The following is a 23,264-nucleotide window of genomic DNA, read 5'->3' as shown; positions in this document are numbered from 1 at the left end:
GCTATGCTTCGCCGCCAGTTTCGTCAACAAGGGGTTTGCCCCAGCGTTTTGCTGAGTCTTCAACTCTGCGTAGAGCTGAGACTGCACAACTGTACGTGGGCGAACCAGGTTTCATTTCGGCACAACGATACATCTTGTTCTTCCCCTCAACTTCAGATCCGAGTCTTTTGCCACAGTCGTGCTGGGATGGTACCCGTCCAAAAGACCCCAAGTCATCTTGATTCGTACGTGTTGGTCCATATGCCATATCAGCCGCACGGATATTCGAAAGGCTGAAGCGGGCAAACTGAGAAAAATACGGTAGTTCTTTGTTCAAAGTCTATGGGAAGGATTCCTGCAAGGTCTTTAGATGTCGGGATCTTCAGCTTAGTGGGGGTGGCTGATCTTGCGCCGCAATCCTTCATGCAACAGAAGGCATCTGCAGGGCAGATAATGACGATGTCACTGAGGTGCACCATCTCAAAAGAAAAGCCGGTTTATGTGCGTCCATTTTCCAAGCGGCAAAGCATGCGTGCGGCGTGCGGCGCACATTCCTACTCCTCAGATGAGACGAACTTAGCAACTGCGCTGCCGCCGTAGATGGGTGGCGGGGTCTTAACCAACACAGTTTTGGTCCAAAACCCCTGTCAACAACTACAAAACGGGAATATGCTCGAGATAAGAGCAGGCATCTTGCAGCGCGCGCTTCCAACAATGATGTGTTGGTTTCGTTCGTTGGCTTTTTGAATAGCTCAGCAACTGCATACTGAGCTGATTATCGACCGGCAACGTGTCGACTTGTTCTGCTCGAAAACATGGTAACATTCAACACACCCACCATCTCGATTTTCTGTCACAGGTGAAACACCACACCAGTTCGAATCACTCTAGCGGTGTAAAATGGAAGACACAGATGATCCATTCAAAACGGTTAAATGTCGCACAACGGGAACCAGAACTGTCGGCAGACATGCTTTACGGCCGTTGTTACGGCCGATAATCCGTTGCTTGTTTGCTGCAGAATGGGTGCCCGGCTCCTGGACATGATTGACCGGGAGCCCGTGTTGGACCTGTTGGCCTTGTTGGCGCAACCGCCCGTTGGAACCTCGACAATTGCCAAGTTCCGACCACGGCGCAGTCCACTGGCAAGTGGCCAGCATGGCAGGGATCTGATCTACGTGTCCTATGCAGAAGGGGTCACCGGCAAGCCACCCGAAAAGCCACTGGCCACAAGAGGACCCGAGAGCCCGCTGCTCGTGCTGTGGCTGCAGGACCCTCAGATCCGGCTCGGCCTTGATGCCATATTACACGCGACGTTTGCAATGCATGTGACATACTGCAGCCACTGCCCATCACTTCAGTCTCGTGTCTACGGAAGGGACTGTGCGACCAATATGACTGGAAATGCTCGACGGCTGCCGATTGACCTGAACTTGCACCCTAAAGGGTCAAAAGACGTACCGGGGGCAATTTTTAATATTAACCACGACATTCCACGCGACGTGTCACCAAAATGGCAGCCAATTGCGCGCTACATGTGCTGGCATTTAGCTTACCGCGGCACATAGCACGGCGCAGAGGAGCCCCCAACGTCCGCAGAGCCTCACAGCCCTCCCGGGGGTGGCATCGGGCGCTTACAACTTTTGCATATGTAGTTGCACAGAGGAAAAGATGGTGGGAGTGATTGCGGGGCGGAAGGTCCAACGCGATCAACCCCGAATGATTGAATCAGATTGATACGAAGCAGTCGGAAGTGGCCAAGGGAGGGGGAACAAGTCAGGCTAATGAAATTGTCCTTCACTCTCGGTTCCATGCTGTTGGACCTCAAGGCACTCACACAATCAACACCATGGGTTGTTGTCATTGTCTCGATCCCAGCCGACGAGAATCTCACGTTGGGGGGGTTGAGGGATAAGCCACTGTTTGTGGACGACATATATCCTAATTCGGGGTGTAGCTCCGGTCGAGTCATGGGTATTGGTTGGCCCAATGCATGGTGATGTCTTTTCCAAGGTACAAAGAGACTTGGCAGCCCAATTACACGGACAGGCATGCCAGCGCCATCTGCATCCGAGTGGCATGTGCGTTTGGCTTCGAGTTGCTTTCGGGCCCCCAATCACAGCAAACGCAAATGAAAGTCAGATTATCAGGATGGGGAGGAAGAGGCCGTGTTTGCCCTGTTGCTTCTTATTTCGGAACGGCTTGGCGGTCTGCCGTGCATTACATATTTAAAAGGATTACAGAGACACTGTGTTACGGCTCCTTCGTGTGAAATGCCTGGCAGGTTGTGTCTTTCTCGTCGTCAACCGAACAATCCAACCTTTCATCAACAGTAACATGCTTTCTCAATACATTGCCTCGCTGGTTACAGTCAGCCCTGCTCTTGGCCATGTTGCTACCCAATTACTGGGACGCTTCCTCGGTCACGGTCTGGTACTTGCCATTCCATTAGTCCTCACATACCTCTTGTATTCCTCGCTCAACCGAAAACACCTGCGGATGAAGGGTGGAGGTGAACGGAATATCATCAAGTTCCCTACGAGTTTTTCCTTCATTACGGATCCACTGGCATTGGCTTTTGCTACGGAAAGCTTCCTCCGTCGGCTCCAGTACGTTTATCTCTCAACGCTTTGATCAAAACTATCTTTCTGATTACTTCCGCAGAGACGGATGTCGCCAGGTTTTCCCTGTGTCTCTGCCTGGTAGAAATCTAAGCATAGCTCTGCCTGGAGAGGGCACACGAGCATTGTTCCGACAATCGAAGGAATATGTTCCTGTTCCTGGATTATTTGACGCTTTGACTGTTTTCTTCGGGTTGACGGCCAAGGACCATGCTGTATTCGACCATGGTCATGTCACCAGGTTCGAGCTTCACGACAGCGAAAGCCACCGAACCAATCATGTAGACCCATCGCGAAGAATCATTGAACATCAGCGAAGAGATTTCACTTCATTTCTCAACGGCGATAGTCTGAAGGCCATCATGAAAAGATTCGAGAACAATTTCTGCAACGAACTCCAAGGACAACTACTCGATGCTCCAACTACCCATATCCCGGATCTCTACACCTTCATCAGGGACTCCATCTTCAAAGCCGAAGTGGAAGCTCTTTACGGGGAGATGATTTTCAAGATTTGTCCCTCATTCTGTCAAGATTTCTGGGATTTTTATGCTGCGTTTCCCGTCATCTCCCGCCAACTCCCAAGGTGGCTGTTTCCGAAAAAGTATCAGAAGAGAGACAAGATGCTTCAAAATCTCCACGCGTGGCGCATTCAATGCAAGGCTAAGCATGATTCTTCAGACGAAGGTTATCTCGACTGTGGGGAGTATGAACCAGTCTGGGGGACTCTCTATATCCGAAGAATGGTACAACGACACGAAAAGCTTGGATTTTCGGATGACGGAATTGCTTCAGCTCTCCTGGGTTACCTGTTTGTGTAAGTTTGTTCCATAGACTTGGTCCTGGCTTCCGTTCACCTGCTTACCGGACTCACAGAACAACCGCAAACACAATACCAGCGGCAGCATGGATGATTCTGCACACGCTTTCGGAGGAGTCGCTCACGTATCGTATGCGTCATGAACTTTCAATGGCCCATCTAGCTCATCTGGATCTTCCCAGTCTGGGGAGCGCTCCGCTCCTCAACTCCGTCTATCGGGAGACACTCAGACTTCACGTTGCTGGCGCTACAGGCCGTACATCTCCTCAGACTGGATTCGGTTCACACCAAGCTGGTACTGTTACAATGACAGCAAGCTGGCTTGGTGGCCTTGATACAACATTTTGGAACGAAGGAGCTGTCGTTGACGGTGTCCCGAAGCATCCTGTTGACACTTTCTGGGCTGAGCGGTTTCTGAATTATCCAGATGACCCCGGAAGCGGACCTCTCCGTAAAGCAGACAATTACCCACTTGCTGATCAATTCCCCGTTATCTCGGACACGAAGACGACAACAGATGACTCAACAGCAACACTAAGCACAAGTGGCCTTCGAGGGCATTGGTTTCCTTTCGGAGGCGGCGCGTGGAGATGCCCGGGTGAAGCTTTAGCTAAAAACACCATTTTGGTCTCGGTCTGGTCCTTACTGCGGGACTTTGATGTACATGTTACGGATCGTACAGCCGCGTCAAAAGTAGTATTAGAGCCACGGCATAGGACCCTGCCCTTCGGCACACATGCATTTAGTCGGCTTGTTCCGGTCGACGTTACAAGACGAGCGCCATACATAGAATAGTAATTTATATCTGAGTATTATCGCTCAATTTACAGTCATTATATGGGTTGCAGCCGCCGCCTTTGCGCCTTCAAGTTGAGCCTAGCGTGATTATTGATATAAATCATTGAATGATTGGTTTTATTACCTTCATTTTCAATCGACATACGTTAATATCTTTTCTATTAGCAGTTGATAGCCTCAGCCAGGCGACCAATTTAGTGAAGCTGCTCCCTTTTCTCTTTCTCTTTTCTTAATAACTGACCACCCCCTGCTGGTACGCAGTTTTGGCCTCCAAAGGGTTCCAGAATCAGTTATGATCATGAGAGCATCATTAGGAGTTCAATGACTGATGCATAGAAGCAGGTGCAATCTCAAGGCTCGAGTGAAAGTCGTGGAGCATCGACATCCACTCAAGCGGGTATCAACCTGGTCGGTTAGCTCAGTTGGTCAGAGCGTGGTACTAATATGTCATCTAACATGTTGAGTAATGCCAAGGTCATGAGTTCAAGCCTCATACTGATCATCGCTGTTATTTTTTGAGGATGTCACAACCTTCTTGGTCCTCACGATGTTGAGCTGCATGACGACATGTTCTGACGTAAATTTCTTAGCCAAGAATCTCCTGATGAGATTAATGCTACTGTTTCGGACTGTTTTGATTGAGCCGATGACGATTGCCGGATGATCATTTTGTTTTCCGGCCCGAGAAAGGGTTATGAGCTGTGTTACGGGACGTGATCTCCGCATCCGGAGTGAGATCAAGAATCGCCGGAGAACAAAGAATGTGGTCTAGACCAATTGCGCTCGGCAACATCGAGGGGTAAGAAATGTCTTGGTACACCTTGCTCCACTGGCAGCTGAATTATACAGTCTAGCCGGCTTAGACTGGATCTCAGTGGGCTTCGGCTTCTCAGCTGAACGCTGCTTGGCCGTTGACCTCATCCTGCCAATGCACCCTGATTTTTGACTGCCGTGGGTTTATGTATGAAAGTCTTACTCCAGCGACTGGCAAACGTTCATCCATGTATGCAAATGAGGTCTCCCCGCTAGAAAAAACTTCCGTACTCCAACTAAAGGTTCTTCCTGGCGATGTATAACGGCCGGTTCGCATTTCAGGGTTACCTTGATCTAAAGTGTCTCGGCTGGCAACCCCCCACTTCCGGCGTCTGCACCGGAAGTGGAAGACTTTTGCCCGGCAATGTCCCGAAGAGGAAAGCCTAGACTGGACCCCCAATTGGCTGGTTTCTATGCTTCGATTGTAGTATGCGCCGTGACGGAGCCCCCGATTGGACTCGCTGCTGGGAACTGCTTCTTGTGACTCGGCATCCGCTGAGTTGAGACGAGGACCGGCGAGACCACCGACCAGCACAGTCGCTGGCTGCTTACTCTTCCACCCACCGATTCACAAATGAAATACCGTTGACAAAAGGGTTTAATGAGCACTTGTCCAAACCTGACGCACATCCGTGTCTATTCGCATCGAATAAGATCTACACTTGGGTATTGGATCAGCACTTGATGTCTGAAGCCGGAAGTGAAGAAGAGCCACTGACTGCAACGTCCTACGTCGAACAGTTTGACAACACGCACTCAATCGGCCGGCGCTTTTCCATAGACATGAGCTGACGTGGCGAACGACGCAAGCTTTCTGAAGCCATTGTCCAGGTGAGAGCTTTTGATGTTCGGAGAGGGTCAAAAGAAGTTACACAATGGTCAAAAAGGTTTTCTCTAAGGCCGCAGCCGCGTCAGCAGAGGCTGTTTCTAGCGTCTCCGTAGTACGCTTCAACGAGGATTTGGCCTGTTAGCCACTCGGACTATGAGGAGCTACGGATGGTCCCGCGGCTTAGAACTCAACGTGAGGCTTGGATCGGTACAACCTAGCTCGTCCATGTTCCTGGAATAGCAGCTAGATTCTGCCACCACTGGACCCTGAAAGTCGACAGACTTGACATCTCATATCCATGATCATGAAGTTTGTCGGTCAATCTCGCAGCAGCAACTATGAGTTGCAGTTGAAAGGTCCGGATTTTTCTCTTGTGAGCGTCGGAATCGCTACAGGATCATATCGATGACGTGTGTTGCACGAGTTTTTATATGTTCCACAGCTGAGACGCGGAGCACTAGCGTGGACAGCACGTTGCACATGCATTGGTGCTGACTGGTTGGAGACTTGACAAGACAATTTGGAAAAAAGTGCTGTGCCGACGGCCAAACTCGAGTAAATGCTATTCCATCATCGTGGGCGGTCGGGATTGCGGTGTTGCCGGGCGCTTAGCTTGGCGCCGCTCCCGAAACGCAACACAATCCGTCTGGGAAACGCTCGTGGGATGGGGTTGGCATGTTCTGCTCCTTCGCAGCTCGGCGTGCATTCCTTCGCGCCATCAGCTGTCAACAATTATTAAAGGTTAGCGTTATCACCAGTCGGCAGAATACACGTCGCTGAAGATCGCCAAGTGCGAATAACGCCGCCAAAGGTTTGACGCGTCGACATCGCACTAAAGCCGGAGAGCTTCCCTGAGCTAGGAAGGACCAGCAGATGCCGATCAAAACGAGAGGCGGATCACGGTGGAGCTGGCGTTGCACAAATTATCATCGCCGACTTCGTACTTGGCAAATAAGGTTATTGATGTTCAAGAGCTTATTGCCAAGAGAGGGGGAAATGACGGGGAAACAGCATTGCATTTCTACGCCCCTTACATGCCAATGAAATCACAGACACCTCTCTTTTGAAACTGCCCGGGCCATATGATGCTGCGCTGACTCTGCCGCCACTGACGGGCGATAAGAACCGCTGGAATGCGTGTGTCTGGGCGATCAGGGGTAATTGAACTCTTCCGACGGAGGCGCGCTGAAGCTGTCTGGGCTTGCAGCATCTTGATCACCAATGGCTGCAAACACTGCGGTTGCGTGGTTTTACTGCGTAGTTCTGGGCCATGCCTGAGGGACAAAATCCCTCAGGTCTTCCAAAAGCGACGAAAGGTGTTTCGCATATTCAACAAAGGGCTCGTGGGCTAGATGGGGTGAGGCTGAGGGGGCTTGACTGCCGTCCTGCCGCACCAAAGCGAGACACTCTGTCTTACTGTTTAATTACCTGATGTCGTGGCTTGAGCGTCAAAGAATGGCCAATGGTCTCGAATGAGATGGGGACGAAAACGGCAAAAATACCGGCCTTTCCTGGAGAACTCGAAGGCCACTTGAGAAACATGGAATGATATATATGGCAGCTGGAACATCCAGGTTCAAGGGATTCTCTTCAGTTCTCCAGCCCACCTTTGCTACTCTCCCTTGACACATCGTGTCCATCTTCCCAGTTATTTTACGGGTATCCTTCAACTTTGCATCTGGCAGGGACCATTTTCTTGTTCTTTTATTTCTTTTCGACATTTACCCGACTTTCGAATCCCGGAGATTAGATAATTCTGCCCACCATGCGTTTCTCGACCAGTGCAACTCTCTCAGCGGCTCTGCTTGCTACCAGCGTCACGGCGCAAGCCCCTGTTCTTGTTGATGTCCAGAGTCTGCTCCCGGCAGCCGGCACTCCCGCCATCTTTGACAAGACCACGATCATCCGGTCAACTTCCATCCTCACAACCACGGTCAAATTGACCAGCTCAACGGGATTGGCCAACTCGACCATCAGCAGAACATCCAGCACTAGATCGTCCAGCAGCAGAACTGCTTCCGCTACCTCTGTAACCTCGCCTACATCGATTCCGGGCATTACCGCCGACCAGCAGAATGCCGTAAACCTTCACAATGAGGCGCGAAAGCTTGTTGGATGTTCACCTTTGACCTGGGACGCCGGTCTTGCCAACGATGCTCAAGTATACGCCAAGACCCTCGCGAGCATCGACAAGCTACAGCACGACGCGAACAGAGGAAATGAAGGCGAGAACCTCTACTACCAGTATGGCAGCGGCAGCCTCCCGTATGCTGCTGCTACCACCTGGTGGCTCAACGAGAAGCAATACTACACCGGGCAGGCTATCCCTCTGGCTAGCTCGAACGGAAAGCAGTTCTCAGACTATGGTCACTACAGTAAGTTACATCGTCCAAGAGCAGCTGTCATCTCAACGAAGAGCAACTTGCTGACAGTTTCCAGCTCAATGTGTCTGGAAGACTACCACCAAGGTTGGAATGGCGACTGCGCAGTCTGCCTCGGGTAAGACCTATGTGGTCGCTCGCTACTCACCAGCTGGCAACATGTAAGTCCCCGCCATTCATTTGCCTTGGGATTTCCCACTAACTTGATGAAGCGTTGGCCAAAAGCCCTACTAGTGCTGAGGGTGAAATTGTGGGACCATGAGCGTCGGTAGAGGGAGTTTGTGGTTGGAGCCTTATATTGGCCGATTCTCAGTACAAAATTTGGCGGTGTGTCTGGCTAGCAGATTTGTTTTCTAGACATAGATTTCTAGACAAATTTAGATATTAGATTCTACAATGACCCCTAATCACATCGGTGATCCTTCACTCCTTGTCATGATAAGAGGCGCGGCCAATATCACAGGAGAAGAAAATAACAAGCCGGGATCAAGTCAATGCAATGCGGTTCATGTATTAATATTTCGAAAGCAAGTGGAAACCACCTCGTATAGACGCTGTTGACTAGAAAAGTTCCATCTGCTCTGAACCTGGCGGCGACAGCGAAAATCGCATTCCGCTCCATGGTTCTCCCACAGTCTCCCATCTGAAGATGTGCGTCTGCGCAAAGAGACGATGCGCGATCTGGCCCTTATCGGCACTTGTAGAAATTAGGATCCCTGTAGTAAGATAAGTTCCCTGGCACCCCTAAAGCTGTTAATCCTGAACATAGTTGGGAATTTTTGGCATCCACTCGTTGTCCTCGTCTGCCTGTTTCTTTTCGATTCGGGAAGCCTCGCTGTTCAACTTGCCTCGCAGGAGCGACAGCCTTGCGTCACGCCTCATTCTTGTAGGTCGCTTTCCGGACTGTTCCTCCCGCCGAGCCCAATATTCGTGAATTAGATGGGCCGGAAGTAGGCTCGCTGGCTCCCATGTGTGCTTCGGATGTCCCACCCACTCGACCAAATATCGATCATCACCAGCTCGCGAAGCCCTGAAGTCCATGATCTCGTGCACCAACCATATCCCATCGTTATTCATGAAGAGGTGCCTACCGCCTTGGGAAGACCAGTACTCAAAGACAGCAGACTTGGCGTCTTGATGGAGGCACTCCTCAGACTCCCATGTTGTCGAGTTATCTTCCCATTGAACGAGCATCTCAAAGGCGTCGGTGCCATCGAGAGTGTCGACTTTTCGGTGGCTGCGGATGCTTTGGAAGGCGTAGTAGGTTAAATCGTCTGGTGCGGCATCACCGTTGTCAGCATTCACGGAAAGGCGTCGTACGAAGACAAGAAACAAGGCATACCTGCTTGAGAACCGTTGGTGTCATCATTGGAAGGCTCTCTCAGCTGGGATTTGGGCGTCGACAAAGACTCTGGTGTGGGAAGCGCCAAATCGCCGTTGCCACGGACCTTTGAGGGGGTATCCCACTTCATTTTCGTTGACTCCAACTCGTGGTCACGATCCCACGGTGTGCGGCATGGGCCAGGTTGCGGATGCGGGGTCTCGGAAGGGGGATGCGCAGTGGAAGTTGAGATTTACCACGTTGTCGAAGAAATGAAAAGCTCACATAAGGTATGGGATAGTCATGTGGAAATGGAAGGACCCCTGGGGGCAGGATCCAAGGCAGTTGCATCTTGCAGTAGTTCCTGCTGGCACTGAGGAGGAAGGCTCTCGTCTCGTTCCTGCCGGTACAGTGCAGGTCACCTCAGAGGCTGTCATGTCGTGGGAAGAAAGTACCTAAGTCGTTACCTTCCTTAACTTACCTACCTTAGGTATACTGCAGAAGGAATGTCCGTCTTTGGGCAGGACCAGTCTGGACTTCCCGAGATCTCTTTCCTTTCCTATTTCCTAGAGGCCCTCCATTGCCCGGTCTTCCCTTCTGAAGCTGCCATCTTGGTCCAATTCATCATGGTATTGATACGAAAAGAATAGCTAAAATTTGTCTCGAGAAGACTGGGAGAAGGGAACACATGCTGGTCATGTTCACACTGCACTCTCTTGGAAAGTGCAATCCCGTCCGATGATTCCGGGTATCGGCGCCGATGGATCCACAGCGGCCTGGCATTGCAAGTCGCCTGAAAGGGACTAGCGCCGTCAGCCCTGGGCGTCTTGTGCTTTGCCGATGTTCCTCCGTGGGATTCTCGGGTTTTCCTGTGTCCGGTGAGTGTTCCAGGCGTCCACCTCCGTCTGCATCCTCTCCCTCTCGCTGCCGCCCTGCCGATCTTGTATCTTTCGACTCCTCGGTCCTCGCACCTTTTTTCGGCGCCGGCCTCTTTGCAGCCAACCAATGCAGAAACAATCAACATGTCCGATGTACCCCGACCTCCGCTCCTCTTCGAAACGGCTTGACCGTCGTGCGCTCGTCGAATGCACCCCAAATCCCCACTGAACCGAGCAGCCCACGACCGAAGTCTTGATTGTCGATATGCACTTCGAGCGGCTTTTTGGGAACACCGAGTGCGAATCGCCTTCCGACTAAATGACAGATAAGCAATTGAAGCCGAAGTCCTGCGTCGCGTTGGAGTCACGTGCGATTTCGCTGGCTTGGGAACCGACTTGTCCGAGTCGCTTGAACTATTGCGTGGATAGCATCTTGTTTGCAGCCGACGCTTCCCTACAGGCCAGCCTCGCATATTCGTCGTGTCCACTTGTGACCTTCAGCCAAGGTAGTCGGGTGGCCTCTCAGCCTACGCCAGTGCTGTTGTAGCCGCAAGAGATCTGGCAGAAGATCTCGGCTCTATGCTTGAAACGAATGCTGGGGCGAAACCGATGCACAGTATGACTGGGAAGACTTGCGAGGGGAGATTCTTCATGTGCATCCTCGTGAAAACCTTCACCTACACATACTCATACAGAACAATCCTTGTGATTTAAACCCCGAACTTGAACTCCCGGTACTTCTTCTGATAGTAGAAAGTCGCCGCCGCACCAGCAAATGTGAGGGCCAGTGGTATGGGTGCTTTCCCTCCAGTCTTGATGGCCCTGGAGGCGCCGGCGCCAAGCAGCACGATGCTGTTTCCGAGAGCGAGTTCCGCGCCGTAGTCCTTGTTCTCCTTGAGGAGGTAGCCTGACCGACCATTATTTCTTGCTCACCAGCTGTGACGGGGAACACTCCGCGACTTACCAGAGTACGCGTAGGCGGCTCCAAGTCCAAGACCCGCGATGAGCGACGGCTTGGACTGCGTCTTCAGGAAGCCGGCAGTGCCGCCGACGGCCACTGAATACCATGTTAGGCATATGCACTATTGTCAATCGGGGAGATCATTACTCACAGAGGCCGGCAAGAGTAAAAGACGGGTGGTGAGCCATTGAGATAATTCGATTGATAGACTTGATGGGATGAACGTGAGAGGCGGCATCAAAGGCAAAAGCCGTTCATCCCGGCGGGAGCCGCTGGGGATTAGTAATGGTCACGGCGGTAAAGCTTCGGCGATTTCGTCAATTTCTGAGGTCGAGGTGGCTTCCTGACGTGATGGACCTCCAGGAGAATAACTCAACGAGCCATTCTATGCATGTCTTTTCAGCGCCCTGGAGATCCCAAGTAATATCCCCGAAAGATTTATGATGGTGCATGAATGAAATTGTCACCGGTTTTCCTGGCTCTATACCTACCTCACTCCACGCCCATGATTCCTGCCTCGACACAACTGTGACCTTCCTAGAAGCCCACGCCTCAGGCTCGCAAGTTGCGTCACGTTCGTCCTTCGCGCCTCAGAAGCCCATTAGAAAGCCTAATTGTCTTTGAAATACCCGTTTCGCTTCGCGTCACCTACCTGATGTTCACCCAGCGTGCTGCTACTATTGCGTTCAGGAGGGGTTCGTGGCCAGCCGACCGCCCACGCTGCGGGTCTTGGGTTGGGCTACCATCCGCTCCGGTATCCACATCCGATATGGTGTAGTGGCCAACATGATGCCCTCTCAAGTCCGATGAGAGGTTAGGCATAGCCCCGAGTTCGATTCTCGGTTTCGGAACATTTTTGTCTTTCGCAATCATCCACTTTCTGCCTTCAATGTTTGTCTTCTTTTTTTCTTCTTTGTTCGAATTTCATACGACGCGTCTCCCACAATTCAAAAACGTTTGCTTCCCTGGTAGTAAATGCATTTGGACAGATGCGCTTTCGGCCTGTACTTTGCGTGCTGTTATGACCACTGAAGGCTGCTGACAATCCAAGCCATTGGCAGGCAGCCACGGTGTGACTAGGCAGCCGTCTGAATTGGCCTCTGTGAGAACCGAATATTGGTAGCTAACATTGATGAGAAGTAGCCAGTCAAGGAGCTAGCTACTGTCACTGAGTGGACCTTCTCTTCAACTCTTCTCAATTCACGATGACGACTGCAAAGATCTCCCACGTCCCTCAGATCCAGCTTCTCTGCATGGAAAAGCAGTTCGCTGTCGCGTTCGCCAAAGCACGCAAGATTTGGGAGCTGCATGAGTCGGTTTCCGTCCAAGTTCACGAGTGCCCTCTCATTTATCTATCAGAAGATGTTCAATTCGACACCATCGTATCCCCTGCCAATTCGTACGGCCGCCTCGACGGCGCATTCGACGATGCCATCTCTCGCGCCCTGTCGCCCCGCGACGACTACCTCGCCCTGACGCACGTCGCCCAGCGACAGCTTTATGAACAATGGCGCGGCTTCGCGCCCCCCGGCACATGCACGCTGGTCCGCATCCCCGACGAGTTCCGCGCCCGCTCTCGCAACGTCTGGGGCACTCGTCGCGTCGCGCTCTGCCCCACGATGCGAACGCCCACGAACGTCACCTGGGACCGGGAAATCGTGTACGAATGTGTGTGGAGCTTGCTTTGCGCCATTGACAGCCATAACCGCGACGTCCGCGCAGGCAAGGCCGCCGAGGGCGAGGAGATTCGCAGCGTGCTCATGACTCCGCTGGCGACGGGTGTAGGACGTGTGAGCCCCGAGAAGTGGGCTTCGCAGGCCGTCTTGGCAATCAATCACTTCGTCCAGGCCTCTGAGAACCCCGAGAAATGGAGCAAACTTGACTGGGCTGATTTTGACGGGCCTTGTGAAGAGGTGGCGGCTACTTGGCGAGAAACACACACTTGATGGGGCGCATGGTGTTGTGCGGACCCCGCGATGGTGCACACACCTCGATCTTCGGCCCTGCGGCAAGACGCGAGACATGCAGGTGATCAGAGGATTTCAATCTCTAGACTAATTCTTTTCAATCTTTCACTCGTGCATATGTATGTATTAATCAGTGCGACCTGTCTAATCACATGTGGCACTTGAGCACTTGGGGATCCATCGAACCAAACTGGTGAGACACGAGTTGCAACCTCTCCTTCGTCAGAACGGGTCTCTGCTGCCGGAAATGCACCTGCGTACTATCGCTTATGCGAGAAAGTAACCTTGCACGTCTTGCCCCGCGGCTCAATCAGGACCAAGTTATCCATCTCCATGCTCTCGGGCGTTGTCGCCGGCGAAAGCCTGGCGCCTTGGAACTTGCGGAAGAACATGGTGATTCCATAGCGAAGCTCCATTTCTGCCAAGTGCCTACCAATGCACACTCGAGACCCTGCCCCGAACGGCGTGAACGCGGCCTTGGCGGTCTCCGAGTTGGTGCTCTCCCCGTCAGGCATCCATCGAGAGTAATCAAAGCTGGAATCGTGTTAATGCTTGAAATCATGCCGGCAGAGACCAACCCCTACCTTTCTGGATCGCTGAAGTTCTCCGGGTCTCGATGCAAAGTCCACGATTGGGTTGCAACATCGGTTCCAGCGGGGAGATGGTAGCCGCCAAGCTGGATGCCTCCCGTAGGAACGACACGCGGAAGTGGAGTAGGCGCGGCACCATAGAGTCGCAAAGTCTCTTCTATCACAGCGTGAAGTACGGGAAGCCTCTCCAATTCCGCATCGGTGAAATCGTCACTAAGCCCAAGAACTTCATTCTCCAAAGAAGTCTGCACCTCCGGGCGCAACAAGACAGCCCAAATACCGTACGTCAAGGTGTTAGAAGTGGTATCGGTACCGGCGATCATGAAGGCTGCAGCTTCGACGCAGATGTCCATATCTGTGAGAGAACCTTCGTCCTTCTCTGCTTGGAAGAGAACTTTGGAGAAGAGATTCGAGGCCTGCGACGCCGCTGCTTGCTTGCTGTTCTTGACGGCAATACGGCCCTTGTCGAGCAGTACCTTGTAGGAGCTGAACATTCTCAGACTTCCAATGAAAGGAAGACGCTTGGTGACCGCATAAAGCCATGGAAAAGACAATGCGGTGAAGGCCGCGGTGTTGGCGAAGTTGACCTCCTCGAACCATGGGTCTTCCTACACAAAATCGTCAGACTGAAGCCCGGTTGAGAGGATCGGCGATGTCCTACCTTTCCGGCCTTCAAAGCGTCAAAAGACTCTCCAAACATGAGCTTCGAGACAACATCGCATGCCATGAGAATCCACCACTTGCGCATATCTACTTCACCGTTGCCAATCTTTGCGTCGATGGTCATGCCCTCGAGGGCCATTGTGACCTTCTCACGCACCATGTCTTCCCAATCTGCACGCAGCGAGGAGGATGTGAAACCCCTACCCAGGAGCTTGCGTCTCTGAGAGTGGGCCTGCTGGTCGGTCATTTGGAACAAGCCGTACGGAGGGCTGCCAGCCTCGGTTGGCCCGAAGTAGTGGTAGTATTCGGCTTTCGTAAACTGGCTTCCGACCTTGTGGATGGTCTTGAAGGCCTTCACGTCTGATACAAAGACCTGGCCTGGTGATGCACGTACAAAGGGGCCATATTGTTGGTGCAGGCGGTGGTAATACTGAACTTGCTGCCGCTTGAGGGTCGCGATAGTGCCAGGCAAGCCGGTGAATTTCGCGTACCAAGGACCGGGGATTGCGTTAAGGGGGTTGGTGAAAATCTGAGGAAGGTCAGAAGAAAGATATTAAGTTTGGGATTCTCCAAGGCAAACCTGGTAGAGTTTGATCAGTATATAGACTGCCGATGTGGCGGCAAGCAGGGGAACGAAAGTCAAAGTCATTTCCGTGGCATATGACAGGGGACTATTGTAGAAAGTTTAGTTACAGAGTTTGGTAGCTTTCGCAATGACCCAATGAGGTCTTGAGACGAACGACTCTATATAAACGACTATTTTTCAGTCCATATCGTCTCCTGCTGACAATGATGCGCTTGCACGATGTCGACGTCAGCACTTGTCGGCGCTCGGTAGCATGGGCGGACTCCACATGACGCCGGACTTTGAGAACCGTAAGAAGACCGACATTGCACCGATCGAGTGGATCACCCACAACGTCCACATTGGTAATGCTGCCGGACGGCCTGGAGGTATTGCGGCATCCGTAAATTTTCCTTCGTTCAGATTGCCAAGATGTACCGCGCGCTTTCGTGCTTATGTTCTTTGACCGAGGTCGCGAAAAAGAAGAAGGCACACCGCTCGCTGGGTGCCGTGACCCGAGCACGAGAAGTCCCATGCATCTGTTTTTGGAACAACTCTCAGAGAAAATATCGAACGACGGGATTGGAGGTCTTTCGTCATACCCAATGCTCCATAGAAGTCGAGCTGGAGTGAAGCGCGGGTCATTCGACTGCGAAGAGGGTACTGTCATGTGCTGGGCCTTTCCGTAGAGCCTCCAACTCGGCGACTACTACATCTGCAGGTGACATCGAGCGATGTCGGAAAGACGGTAATGGTTAAAGGGGCCTGTCGTCAGCCGCCATTGGGCGATTGGTCGCTCGTGCATGTCTTCTCTAGAAACTTAGAAAGTGAGCGTGTCTCATCGCTACCCGTCGAGCTGCGTGAGGCGAGGTCTCCTCAATCTTGTTGCAAGAAAATTGAATTCCTTCCTTAGGGAAACCATCTGTCCATGTAGATGCCTTTAGGTATGTGAAGTCGGATGTCGTCTTAGGCCCGAACCGCCTTTGGTAGTTGGGTAGAGCCGAAGTGCACCTTGCCTTCTACAACAACTGGCCCAGGTCCAAGGATCCTTTTTATCTGCAACTCCGACCCCTCACCTTGCTGGGGCGTCGTCGCATGTCAACCATCTCTCCAACTTAAACATCACGACACTTGGTCTTGATAATGCTTCCCGGCAACAAAGTTTTTAACGACACACAAAGTGGAGGCCGTTAGACGATGTTGCCGATCCGAGCGTGTCCAAATTGGAAACGATCAAGGAGTCAACCGGTGAGACTATCAAGGCAGACCCACGAACAGACAGACAGAAAAATCAAAGAGAAGCACGTTGAACACTCTCACTATCATGGGGATTACTTCGGATCTTGAAGGCGGTATCGCCGCTGTATTCGTGAGGGCTTCTTGACGCGTTCCTCCAAAAGCCAACTTTGACAGACGTGTTTTGCTTCAACCTCTTGTACGCGCAGGCAATATTCCCAGCAAAGGCTGCGTCCTGCAACCCGGACATGGTCGAGTGGCCAATACCAAAATGACGACACCACTCGTGAAATATCTACCTAGACATGTGCCAAATGTCTGCTCGCTGCTTGAACTTTGTCAACGAAAGCCGAACGATAGGTTTGGAACTCGTTTTCGGCGTCTTGCACAGCCTCATCGACGTTACTTTTCGCCTCTGCCAGTAGCCTGAGGTCAGACTCAATAGCATCGAAACCTCTCTCACAGTTCCGGCCCTCTCTGATGCTTGACCAGGCCTTATCCATTTCAGCCCTAAGGTCCATCATCCGCGTCTCGACGAGGATCTTGGTCCCCTCAAGTAGTCCGATACGTCGACCGCAAACCAATCCGAAGTCAAGAAGAGTATCAGCGAAAACAGAGACGGGACCCTTAACCGCATCGTTGGAGCTATTCTCCAGCATAGGATCACCGCCACTTGGGTCTTCCAAAAGCGATCCTGGCGTAGCGTTGAGGCCGAGGCGGTCGAAAATACTTCTGCCAGGAGAAACTTCCCGCGAAGTCCTCGAATCTGCTATGTTGCGTGTAGGGGTGGGAGTGAGATGTACGGAACTCTCGGTGCCTCCAGTCGAGTCGTCGAATTCCACGGAAATGGTGGTTGCCGGGTTGGCGCTTGCGCTTTCCTCTTCGTTGGGCCGATCGCGGTGGGCAGGGCCTGCGACGTCTGCGGCGTCGGTCAGTAGTGGATCATCGACAGTGGTTGCTGCAAGATGAAAGTGGTGATGAGTACCCCGCGACTCGATATCTTGGTCAGAAGCAGGCTGTGCTTGTAGGCCAGCCGCCGACGAGGTGTCGATCATCCCGGTCGCATGGGCAGGAGGTGCCTCGGTCATGGCCTACTGGCAGTATTAGCCGAAAATACCCAACGAGGAGATTTTTGGCGACGGATTCTCGCATACCTTGCGCGGGTACGAAGCGAAGGTCTCGCGAGGGCTCATGGCGGTCGTCGTTCGAGAGATGTGAGTTGTCCAATGACGGAGCGAATGGATGGGTGGGTGGTGAAGGAGGAGGCTTTGAGTAAGGCGGTGAAAAGAGACACTTGGGACTGCCTAGCTAGATGAAGTAGGTAGGCAGGTACCTCCTTTCCATTATTATCGGACAAATGGTGGCAGGCGGCTTGGTTGGATTAAATGCAAGGTGCAAGGAAAGTGCAGCCAAAGCCCATCGGCTACTTCCTCGCCAGGACACGCTCACTGAGGCAGTGGTCGTCAATGAGGCTCTGCACGACATCAAAACGATATGCTAGTCGAAAAGAAGTTGATTATGTATCACTAAAAGTAGTACTAGCCTATCACAAAGGCACATGTTTGATCGCGGGACTTGCTCGGCGAGCCATCATCGCCCTTCGCGACCATTTATCTGGTAGCAATGTCCCGTTGCCCACCACAATCAATCATGAAGAATATCAGCAACTATAAATGCGGCCTGGCGCAGTCTCTTTCGGCCTCTTGGGCTACGTTGATGCGCTTCCAGCTGTCCATCGGCCGGCCATTGGTGTGCGGCGAGATTCAAATCCTCCTGGCTGCTGGGCAGACCCTGTGTTCTCGGGAGGGCACTGGCGTTGTCGTCCCATCTGCCTGCCTGCTGCACAGGTCATGTGTGTGACTGAGAAGTAGTGCTCGCACCGTTTTTCGTGGTAGCCAATACTGACTGGTGGCCTCACCATCTGCGGCGCCCTCGTTCCATCACAGCACACCGGCTTCGCGAGCGGAATGCTCCGGACCGGCGGCCTTGTGGTGTCCATGTTAGAGACTCTGCTGTCTCCTTGACGACCGCTCATCGCTTCAAGACATAGGTCCAAGGTAGGTTGCGCCATAGAGATCGGGTCTGCTACGCGCCAGGTTGCGATGCAGCGCAGAGAGGAGGGGCCAGAGAGGAGCAAGCCCGACTCTTGGTGGGCTCGGTGTGCTTGGTGCCGAAGGAACCGTGATGAACTGCATGGACGGCAGGATGAATTGAGATTGAGCCTGAGCCTGAAGGACGGGAGTCATCATCGGGACTTGGTATTGCATCTGTTGCTGCCACAATTGCTGCTGCTGAAGTTGTTGAATCTGCTGGAGCTGCTGGAGCTTTTGGAGCTGTTGGATTTGAATGGGAGTAAGCATGACTCCAGACGCCATCGCCGCGGGCGCGACCTTCAAGGATGCTTCGGCAGGCGCAGGCATTGCGCTGAACGGCTCCGGGCTACTGCCTTGGCCGAGGTAAACATCGTCGTCGTGAGCCCAGTCCTCACCCCATGCCATCTCTGCCTCCGCCGGAGAGCTTGGAAGCTCGCTTGCGCACCATGTCTCCTTGTCGGCAAGCGACGCAACTGATGAGAAAGGAGAGTTGACTTCAGAAGTCGAGCGGAACGCCGAAGTCGGGCTCCAGATGTCACGGCCGGAGCTTGGAGTTGATGACGTGGTTTGCGGAGATGAAGGGAGTTGGGTGAAGTAATCGTCGTCGTCGGCGTCGACGACTGGTGAATACGGAGATGACGGGGCTTCAAACACGGCCTTGAAGAGTGACTCGCCGATGAGTGCGGAAGCTACTCTGCCGGCCTCGGAAGATGGAGAGAGAGGCCCATCGAGTTCGGAGTCTAGGTCCAGATCGAGGTCAAGGCCGAGCAAGTCAGGGTCGGAATCGGAGGCGGCACCGGATGTGGAGATGAAAGGGGAGGCGAGCTGGGGGATCGACACAGGAGGGCTGAAGGCCGGCGCTGTGGGGTTCAGTGTGGGCAACATTGCACCTTGGTTTGTTTGGCTGGCAGCGAAGAGAAGGGAAATTGTCAGAGTAACGACTGGCGTGGAATGAGAAACGTGTTCTAGAGACTAGGAGACAAAAACGAAGGGGAGTCTGGGCTAGATAAGTGAGGATTCGTGGAGGACAGCCGCAGCGGGGACGGTTGGGAACATTAATGCAACTTTGGACGAGCTGGTGGCCCCTTTATGCCATGTTCGTCCGGCATGGCGACAGGATGAGGGCAAGGTAGGGCGAGACGAGTGTTTTCGCACGGGTAAATGTCAAGATAACAACCTCAGGTAGGGCAGTCCTGTTGGTCGGTCGCGCTGGACTCATGCATGATCCCTGGAGGATGCATAAGGTTATTTTCTCATCATTCGCAGCCACTGGAAATTGGGATGGTCATTGATTGGATCCAGGAGGTGGTGGGCGAAGGCTTTAGCCGCCCGCGTAGCCAATAAATGACGGGCCTGATCACCCTACGGACCAACCTTGAAATCCTCTGCATTCTCGCCGTCTCGATTCGGTGGAATCGGTAGAAAAGTCCCCCTTTTGGGTTTGCGCGAGACGATGGGGATGGATTGACCTTGTAAGAGAAAAATCGCCGAGTTGTGATTCTGCCCAGCCCACGGACTCATAAACCCTGTCGCGTCGGATTCTGGGGAGGTGTTGTCTGCTCACCACTCGCCGGCCAGCGCCGGCGCGATTTGTTGGCGGGGTCATTGCGATGCGGCCGGCCCAAGACGGTCTCTGTTTGTCCCTCTTCGTGTCTGCACGGCCACTGAGGTCTGGATGCCAGTTGTCTTGCGTCTTGTCTTGCAGATGGCTGGGCCATTGCATTGGGGGCATTGGGGGCAGGGGCGGCAGTCTCTGGTCAGTGGTCGCACGTCCAAACGCGCCCCCATTCCTCGTGGGATCATGTTTGCATTGCAGCGCGCAACGCCTACAGGCTAGAGGGAATTGATAGGTATCCGTAGGCAGGCTGGTCCTGGTCCTGGGGGCGGCGGCAGCGGCGACGGCGGCAGCGGCTGTCGACTGTTCAAAAGAGTTCAGACGATGGGCCGTGTTGGTCTCATCTATTCTCATAAGGTTGGTCTCATCTATTTTCCCCCCATATTGTTCTTCGGGTCGGCCGTATTAAGCAATGATGGGCGCCGGGTTCTGGACTTGGGACGAAGCCCTGCGGTTTCGCGTTCGTGATGCACGGGGGTGATGCCAGCTGATTCGGGCTGATTCAAGTGAGGCATCCTCGGATTTGGCAGAGTGCCCCTGACGCTATTCCCAACACGGCCGCCTGAGGAAAATCTGCGGCATGGGCTGCCCGGTCGAATGTCGGAAGGACCGGACGGTGGGTCTCGATGCTCCATCACGTGAGCGGACATTATCTAAGCCGTCCGTCTTCTTTTGTGGTTTCCGATTCCTTCCTAACTACTCTATATCAATATTCCATTCGTATGCAGTGTACGCATACACGTCCGTCTTCCTGCTGACATAACCACGAAATCCTTTGGCGGACCCTTTGCTCCGTCAAGTCGCTGCGTCAGCCAAAATTCTCGCCAAGCTCTCAACAGTGAATGAATCATCAGCTCGAGGCAAAGAGCAACGCTTCAATTCATACTTCGTCTCTTTCTCCCTACAGATGCGATCTATGGGCTACCCGCACATTGCCCGTCACCAGAGTTTTCGTCGTCAAGTAGTCCTCAATGCCGTATTTGCTCCCTTCTCGCCCAATCCCAGAGTGTTTAATACCCCCGAACCTAATCCCGAGTCAGCCAAAAGTCAAAATAAAAATCGGCATCGGGGACGCCTACGGAGCGGCTGCATCGGAAATGACCCCGGTGTTTAAGGCCACCATTCCAAACTGCAGCAGTTCGGACACCCGCGTCGCACGGTTGAGGTCGTTGGTGAAGATGTAAGATGCGAGGCCCACGTCACACCGGTTGGCGGCATCAACCACCTCTTCCTCCGTCTCAAATGACAAGATGGGAGCCACCGGGCCGAAGATTTCCTCCTCCAAAATCTTCATGTTCGGTTTAAGATTCGTGATGACGGTGGGCTCGAAGAAATTTGGTCCTGGTGAGCGAAAGTGAGTATCCATTCTTGGTATTGGGATCGCTGTCCGGACACCTACCAAGATCCGGCCGTGCTTTCCCTCCGATTTCGACACAGCCGCCTCCCTGAACAGCTTCGTGAACGAGACCCGCAACCCTCTGAGCAGCTTCGGCGCTGACGAGAGGTCCATGAGTGACTTCCTCGTCGAAGCCGTGTCCAACCTTGAACTTGCTCATTTCCTCCTTCAACTTGGAAACAAACGCCTTGTGTATACCCTCTTGCACAAATACTCGATTCGCACAGACGCATGTTTGTCCCGACGACTTAAACTTGCTTGCAATCACACCAGCTACTGCGAGATCCAGGTCCGCATCCTCAAACACCAGGAAAGGGGCATTGCCACCTAGCTCCAGGCTCATCTTCTTCAACGTCTGACTGGACTGTTGCATGAGAAGCTTTCCGACACGTGTTGATCCTGTGAAGGAGATTTTACGGACCATCTCAGATTGGCATAATGTCGCCCCAATCTCTGGAGTGTTTTCGAGGACCGAGATGATGTTGACTACGCCCTTTGGCACACCCGCCCGTTGACCAAGCTGCATGACAGCATTGGCAGTGAATGGTGTCTCGCCAGCGGTCTTCACCACTACAGTGCAGCCGGCAGCCAGTGCTGGCGCTAGCTTCCTTGTGATCATCGCGGCAGGAAAGTTCCAGCTATTCCATCAGTCGATCAGCACAATCCCCTCAACTTGTCGTGCTAACGGAAGACCATACTTACGGAGTGATGAGACCACAAACACCGACCGGCTCTTTCAACACAGACACTCTCATGTTTGGGTTACTGTGGGGTATCACGTCTCCATAGATTCGTGCTGCTTCTTCGGCAAACCATTCCAGAAAGCTGGCAGCAAAGACCACCTCGCCAGCCGCATCTGCCTTTGCTTTGCCGTTTTCCCAAGTAATCAAGGTGGCTAAGTCGGCCTTGTTCTCCATGATCAGGTCATACCATCGACGAAGTATGCGCGCTCGATCTCGACCGGATCGAGATCTCCAAGCCGGCAGCGCCGTAGCTGCCGAGAGAATGGCGCGCTCCGCATCTTCAGACACAGACTCAGGGCACGAGCCGATCAGCTCGCCCGTAGCGGGATCTGATCCAAGGTCAGCTGCCGAAGAACACTGCGAATGGGGGGCAAGGCAAGACTCTCTGGTAGTCCGTAGAACGCATATATGAACTCACCTGTGACATTGAATGTTTTGTCAGAGACGGAATTCACCCAATGGCCATTGATGAAGTTTTTTCCAATCAGCAACGACTCGTCTTGGAGCTGGGGTTTGAAAGGCATAGTGTTTTGTCAACTCTGCGTGGGAATCAAGCGTTACTTTCCTCCGTCAAAGCGAAGGGCTTGCGCAAAGCGGTCATCGCAGGCCGGGTCTTATGAACGGATCCCATCCGGAGCGATACTACGATCGCGCCTGGACACTTATGATGGCACCGAGATCGGCTGGTTCGCTTATCGCCGGTACCGTCCATATCGGGGACAAACCGGAGGACATCTCATGCTGCAGGCCCCACCCCGCCGGGAGCGCCGTGCAGATGCGCCGCCCCACTTCCCCGGCGCCAGAAGTGACATCCCAGAACCGGCGTCAGCCAGTGAGATTTCAGTCATTGGCTCTGCCAAATGCGGGGATGGCTGGTTTGAAGTCTTGAGCGGAACGGTGAAGACATGATCTCACTCGCTGAAGTGGGGTAAGAAGATAAGGTTGCCCGGCGGGAAGCCCAGCGACAAGGAGCCGAGACGGAAGCTATGAGCCAA

At 53.0% G+C, this 23,264-nt stretch overlaps 9 protein-coding genes across 9 annotated transcripts; 3 read left to right on the top strand and 6 right to left on the bottom strand.

Moving 5' to 3' along the window:
- Positions 1-2,316: 2,316 nt before the first annotated feature.
- On the top strand, positions 2,317-3,730 carry CGGC5_v014291 (uncharacterized protein; the record flags this gene model as incomplete). Its single annotated transcript, XM_066153074.1, has 4 exons — positions 2,317-2,588; positions 2,644-3,417; positions 3,477-3,550; positions 3,603-3,730. The coding sequence occupies 4 exons, from the start codon at positions 2,317-2,319 to the stop codon at positions 3,728-3,730; spliced, it is 1,248 nt and encodes a 415-aa protein (XP_066007473.1).
- Positions 3,731-7,625: 3,895 nt separating this feature from the next.
- PR1C (Pathogenesis-related protein 1C) lies at positions 7,626-8,475 on the top strand (the record flags this gene model as incomplete). Its single annotated transcript, XM_032023022.1, has 3 exons — positions 7,626-8,235; positions 8,300-8,402; positions 8,454-8,475. 3 exons carry the CDS (start codon positions 7,626-7,628, stop codon positions 8,473-8,475), a joined length of 735 nt encoding a protein of 244 aa, XP_031880174.1.
- Positions 8,476-8,994: 519 nt separating this feature from the next.
- On the bottom strand, positions 8,995-9,713 carry CGGC5_v014289 (uncharacterized protein; the record flags this gene model as incomplete). The annotated part of the gene is made up of 2 exons (XM_032023021.1): positions 8,995-9,515; positions 9,584-9,713. 2 exons carry the CDS (start codon positions 9,711-9,713, stop codon positions 8,995-8,997), a joined length of 651 nt encoding a protein of 216 aa, XP_031880172.1.
- A 1,437-nt stretch (positions 9,714-11,150) lies between these two features.
- Positions 11,151-11,589, bottom strand: CGGC5_v014288 (TMEM14 protein-like protein; the record flags this gene model as incomplete). The annotated part of the gene is made up of 3 exons (XM_032023020.1): positions 11,151-11,347; positions 11,405-11,497; positions 11,553-11,589. The coding sequence occupies 3 exons, from the start codon at positions 11,587-11,589 to the stop codon at positions 11,151-11,153; spliced, it is 327 nt and encodes a 108-aa protein (XP_031880138.1).
- A 1,017-nt stretch (positions 11,590-12,606) lies between these two features.
- On the top strand, positions 12,607-13,347 carry CGGC5_v014287 (uncharacterized protein; the record flags this gene model as incomplete). Its single annotated transcript, XM_032023019.1, has 1 exon — positions 12,607-13,347. One exon carries the CDS (start codon positions 12,607-12,609, stop codon positions 13,345-13,347), a length of 741 nt encoding a protein of 246 aa, XP_031880170.1.
- A 281-nt stretch (positions 13,348-13,628) lies between these two features.
- cypX-0 (Cytochrome P450 monooxygenase cypX) lies at positions 13,629-15,270 on the bottom strand (the record flags this gene model as incomplete). Its single annotated transcript, XM_032023018.1, has 4 exons — positions 13,629-13,902; positions 13,953-14,566; positions 14,620-15,150; positions 15,202-15,270. 4 exons carry the CDS (start codon positions 15,268-15,270, stop codon positions 13,629-13,631), a joined length of 1,488 nt encoding a protein of 495 aa, XP_031880171.1.
- A 1,451-nt stretch (positions 15,271-16,721) lies between these two features.
- CGGC5_v014285 (uncharacterized protein) lies at positions 16,722-17,615 on the bottom strand (the record flags this gene model as incomplete). The annotated part of the gene is made up of 2 exons (XM_066153073.1): positions 16,722-17,513; positions 17,577-17,615. 2 exons carry the CDS (start codon positions 17,613-17,615, stop codon positions 16,722-16,724), a joined length of 831 nt encoding a protein of 276 aa, XP_066007441.1.
- An 846-nt stretch (positions 17,616-18,461) lies between these two features.
- On the bottom strand, positions 18,462-19,400 carry CGGC5_v014284 (uncharacterized protein; the record flags this gene model as incomplete). Its single annotated transcript, XM_032023016.1, has 1 exon — positions 18,462-19,400. The coding sequence occupies one exon, from the start codon at positions 19,398-19,400 to the stop codon at positions 18,462-18,464; it is 939 nt and encodes a 312-aa protein (XP_031880169.1).
- A 1,631-nt stretch (positions 19,401-21,031) lies between these two features.
- Positions 21,032-22,793, bottom strand: davD-2 (Glutarate-semialdehyde dehydrogenase DavD; the record flags this gene model as incomplete). Its single annotated transcript, XM_032023014.1, has 5 exons — positions 21,032-21,155; positions 21,210-21,471; positions 21,530-22,164; positions 22,229-22,598; positions 22,688-22,793. The coding sequence occupies 5 exons, from the start codon at positions 22,791-22,793 to the stop codon at positions 21,032-21,034; spliced, it is 1,497 nt and encodes a 498-aa protein (XP_031880097.1).
- Positions 22,794-23,264: the final 471 nt, after the last annotated feature.

Source organism: Colletotrichum fructicola (genome assembly GCF_000319635.2).
Source record: "Colletotrichum fructicola Nara gc5 chromosome Unknown KSG_Nara_v1_contig09, whole genome shotgun sequence".
Lineage (NCBI taxonomy): Eukaryota > Fungi > Ascomycota > Sordariomycetes > Glomerellales > Glomerellaceae > Colletotrichum > Colletotrichum fructicola.
This window is presented reverse-complemented; position numbering and strand designations above follow the sequence as displayed.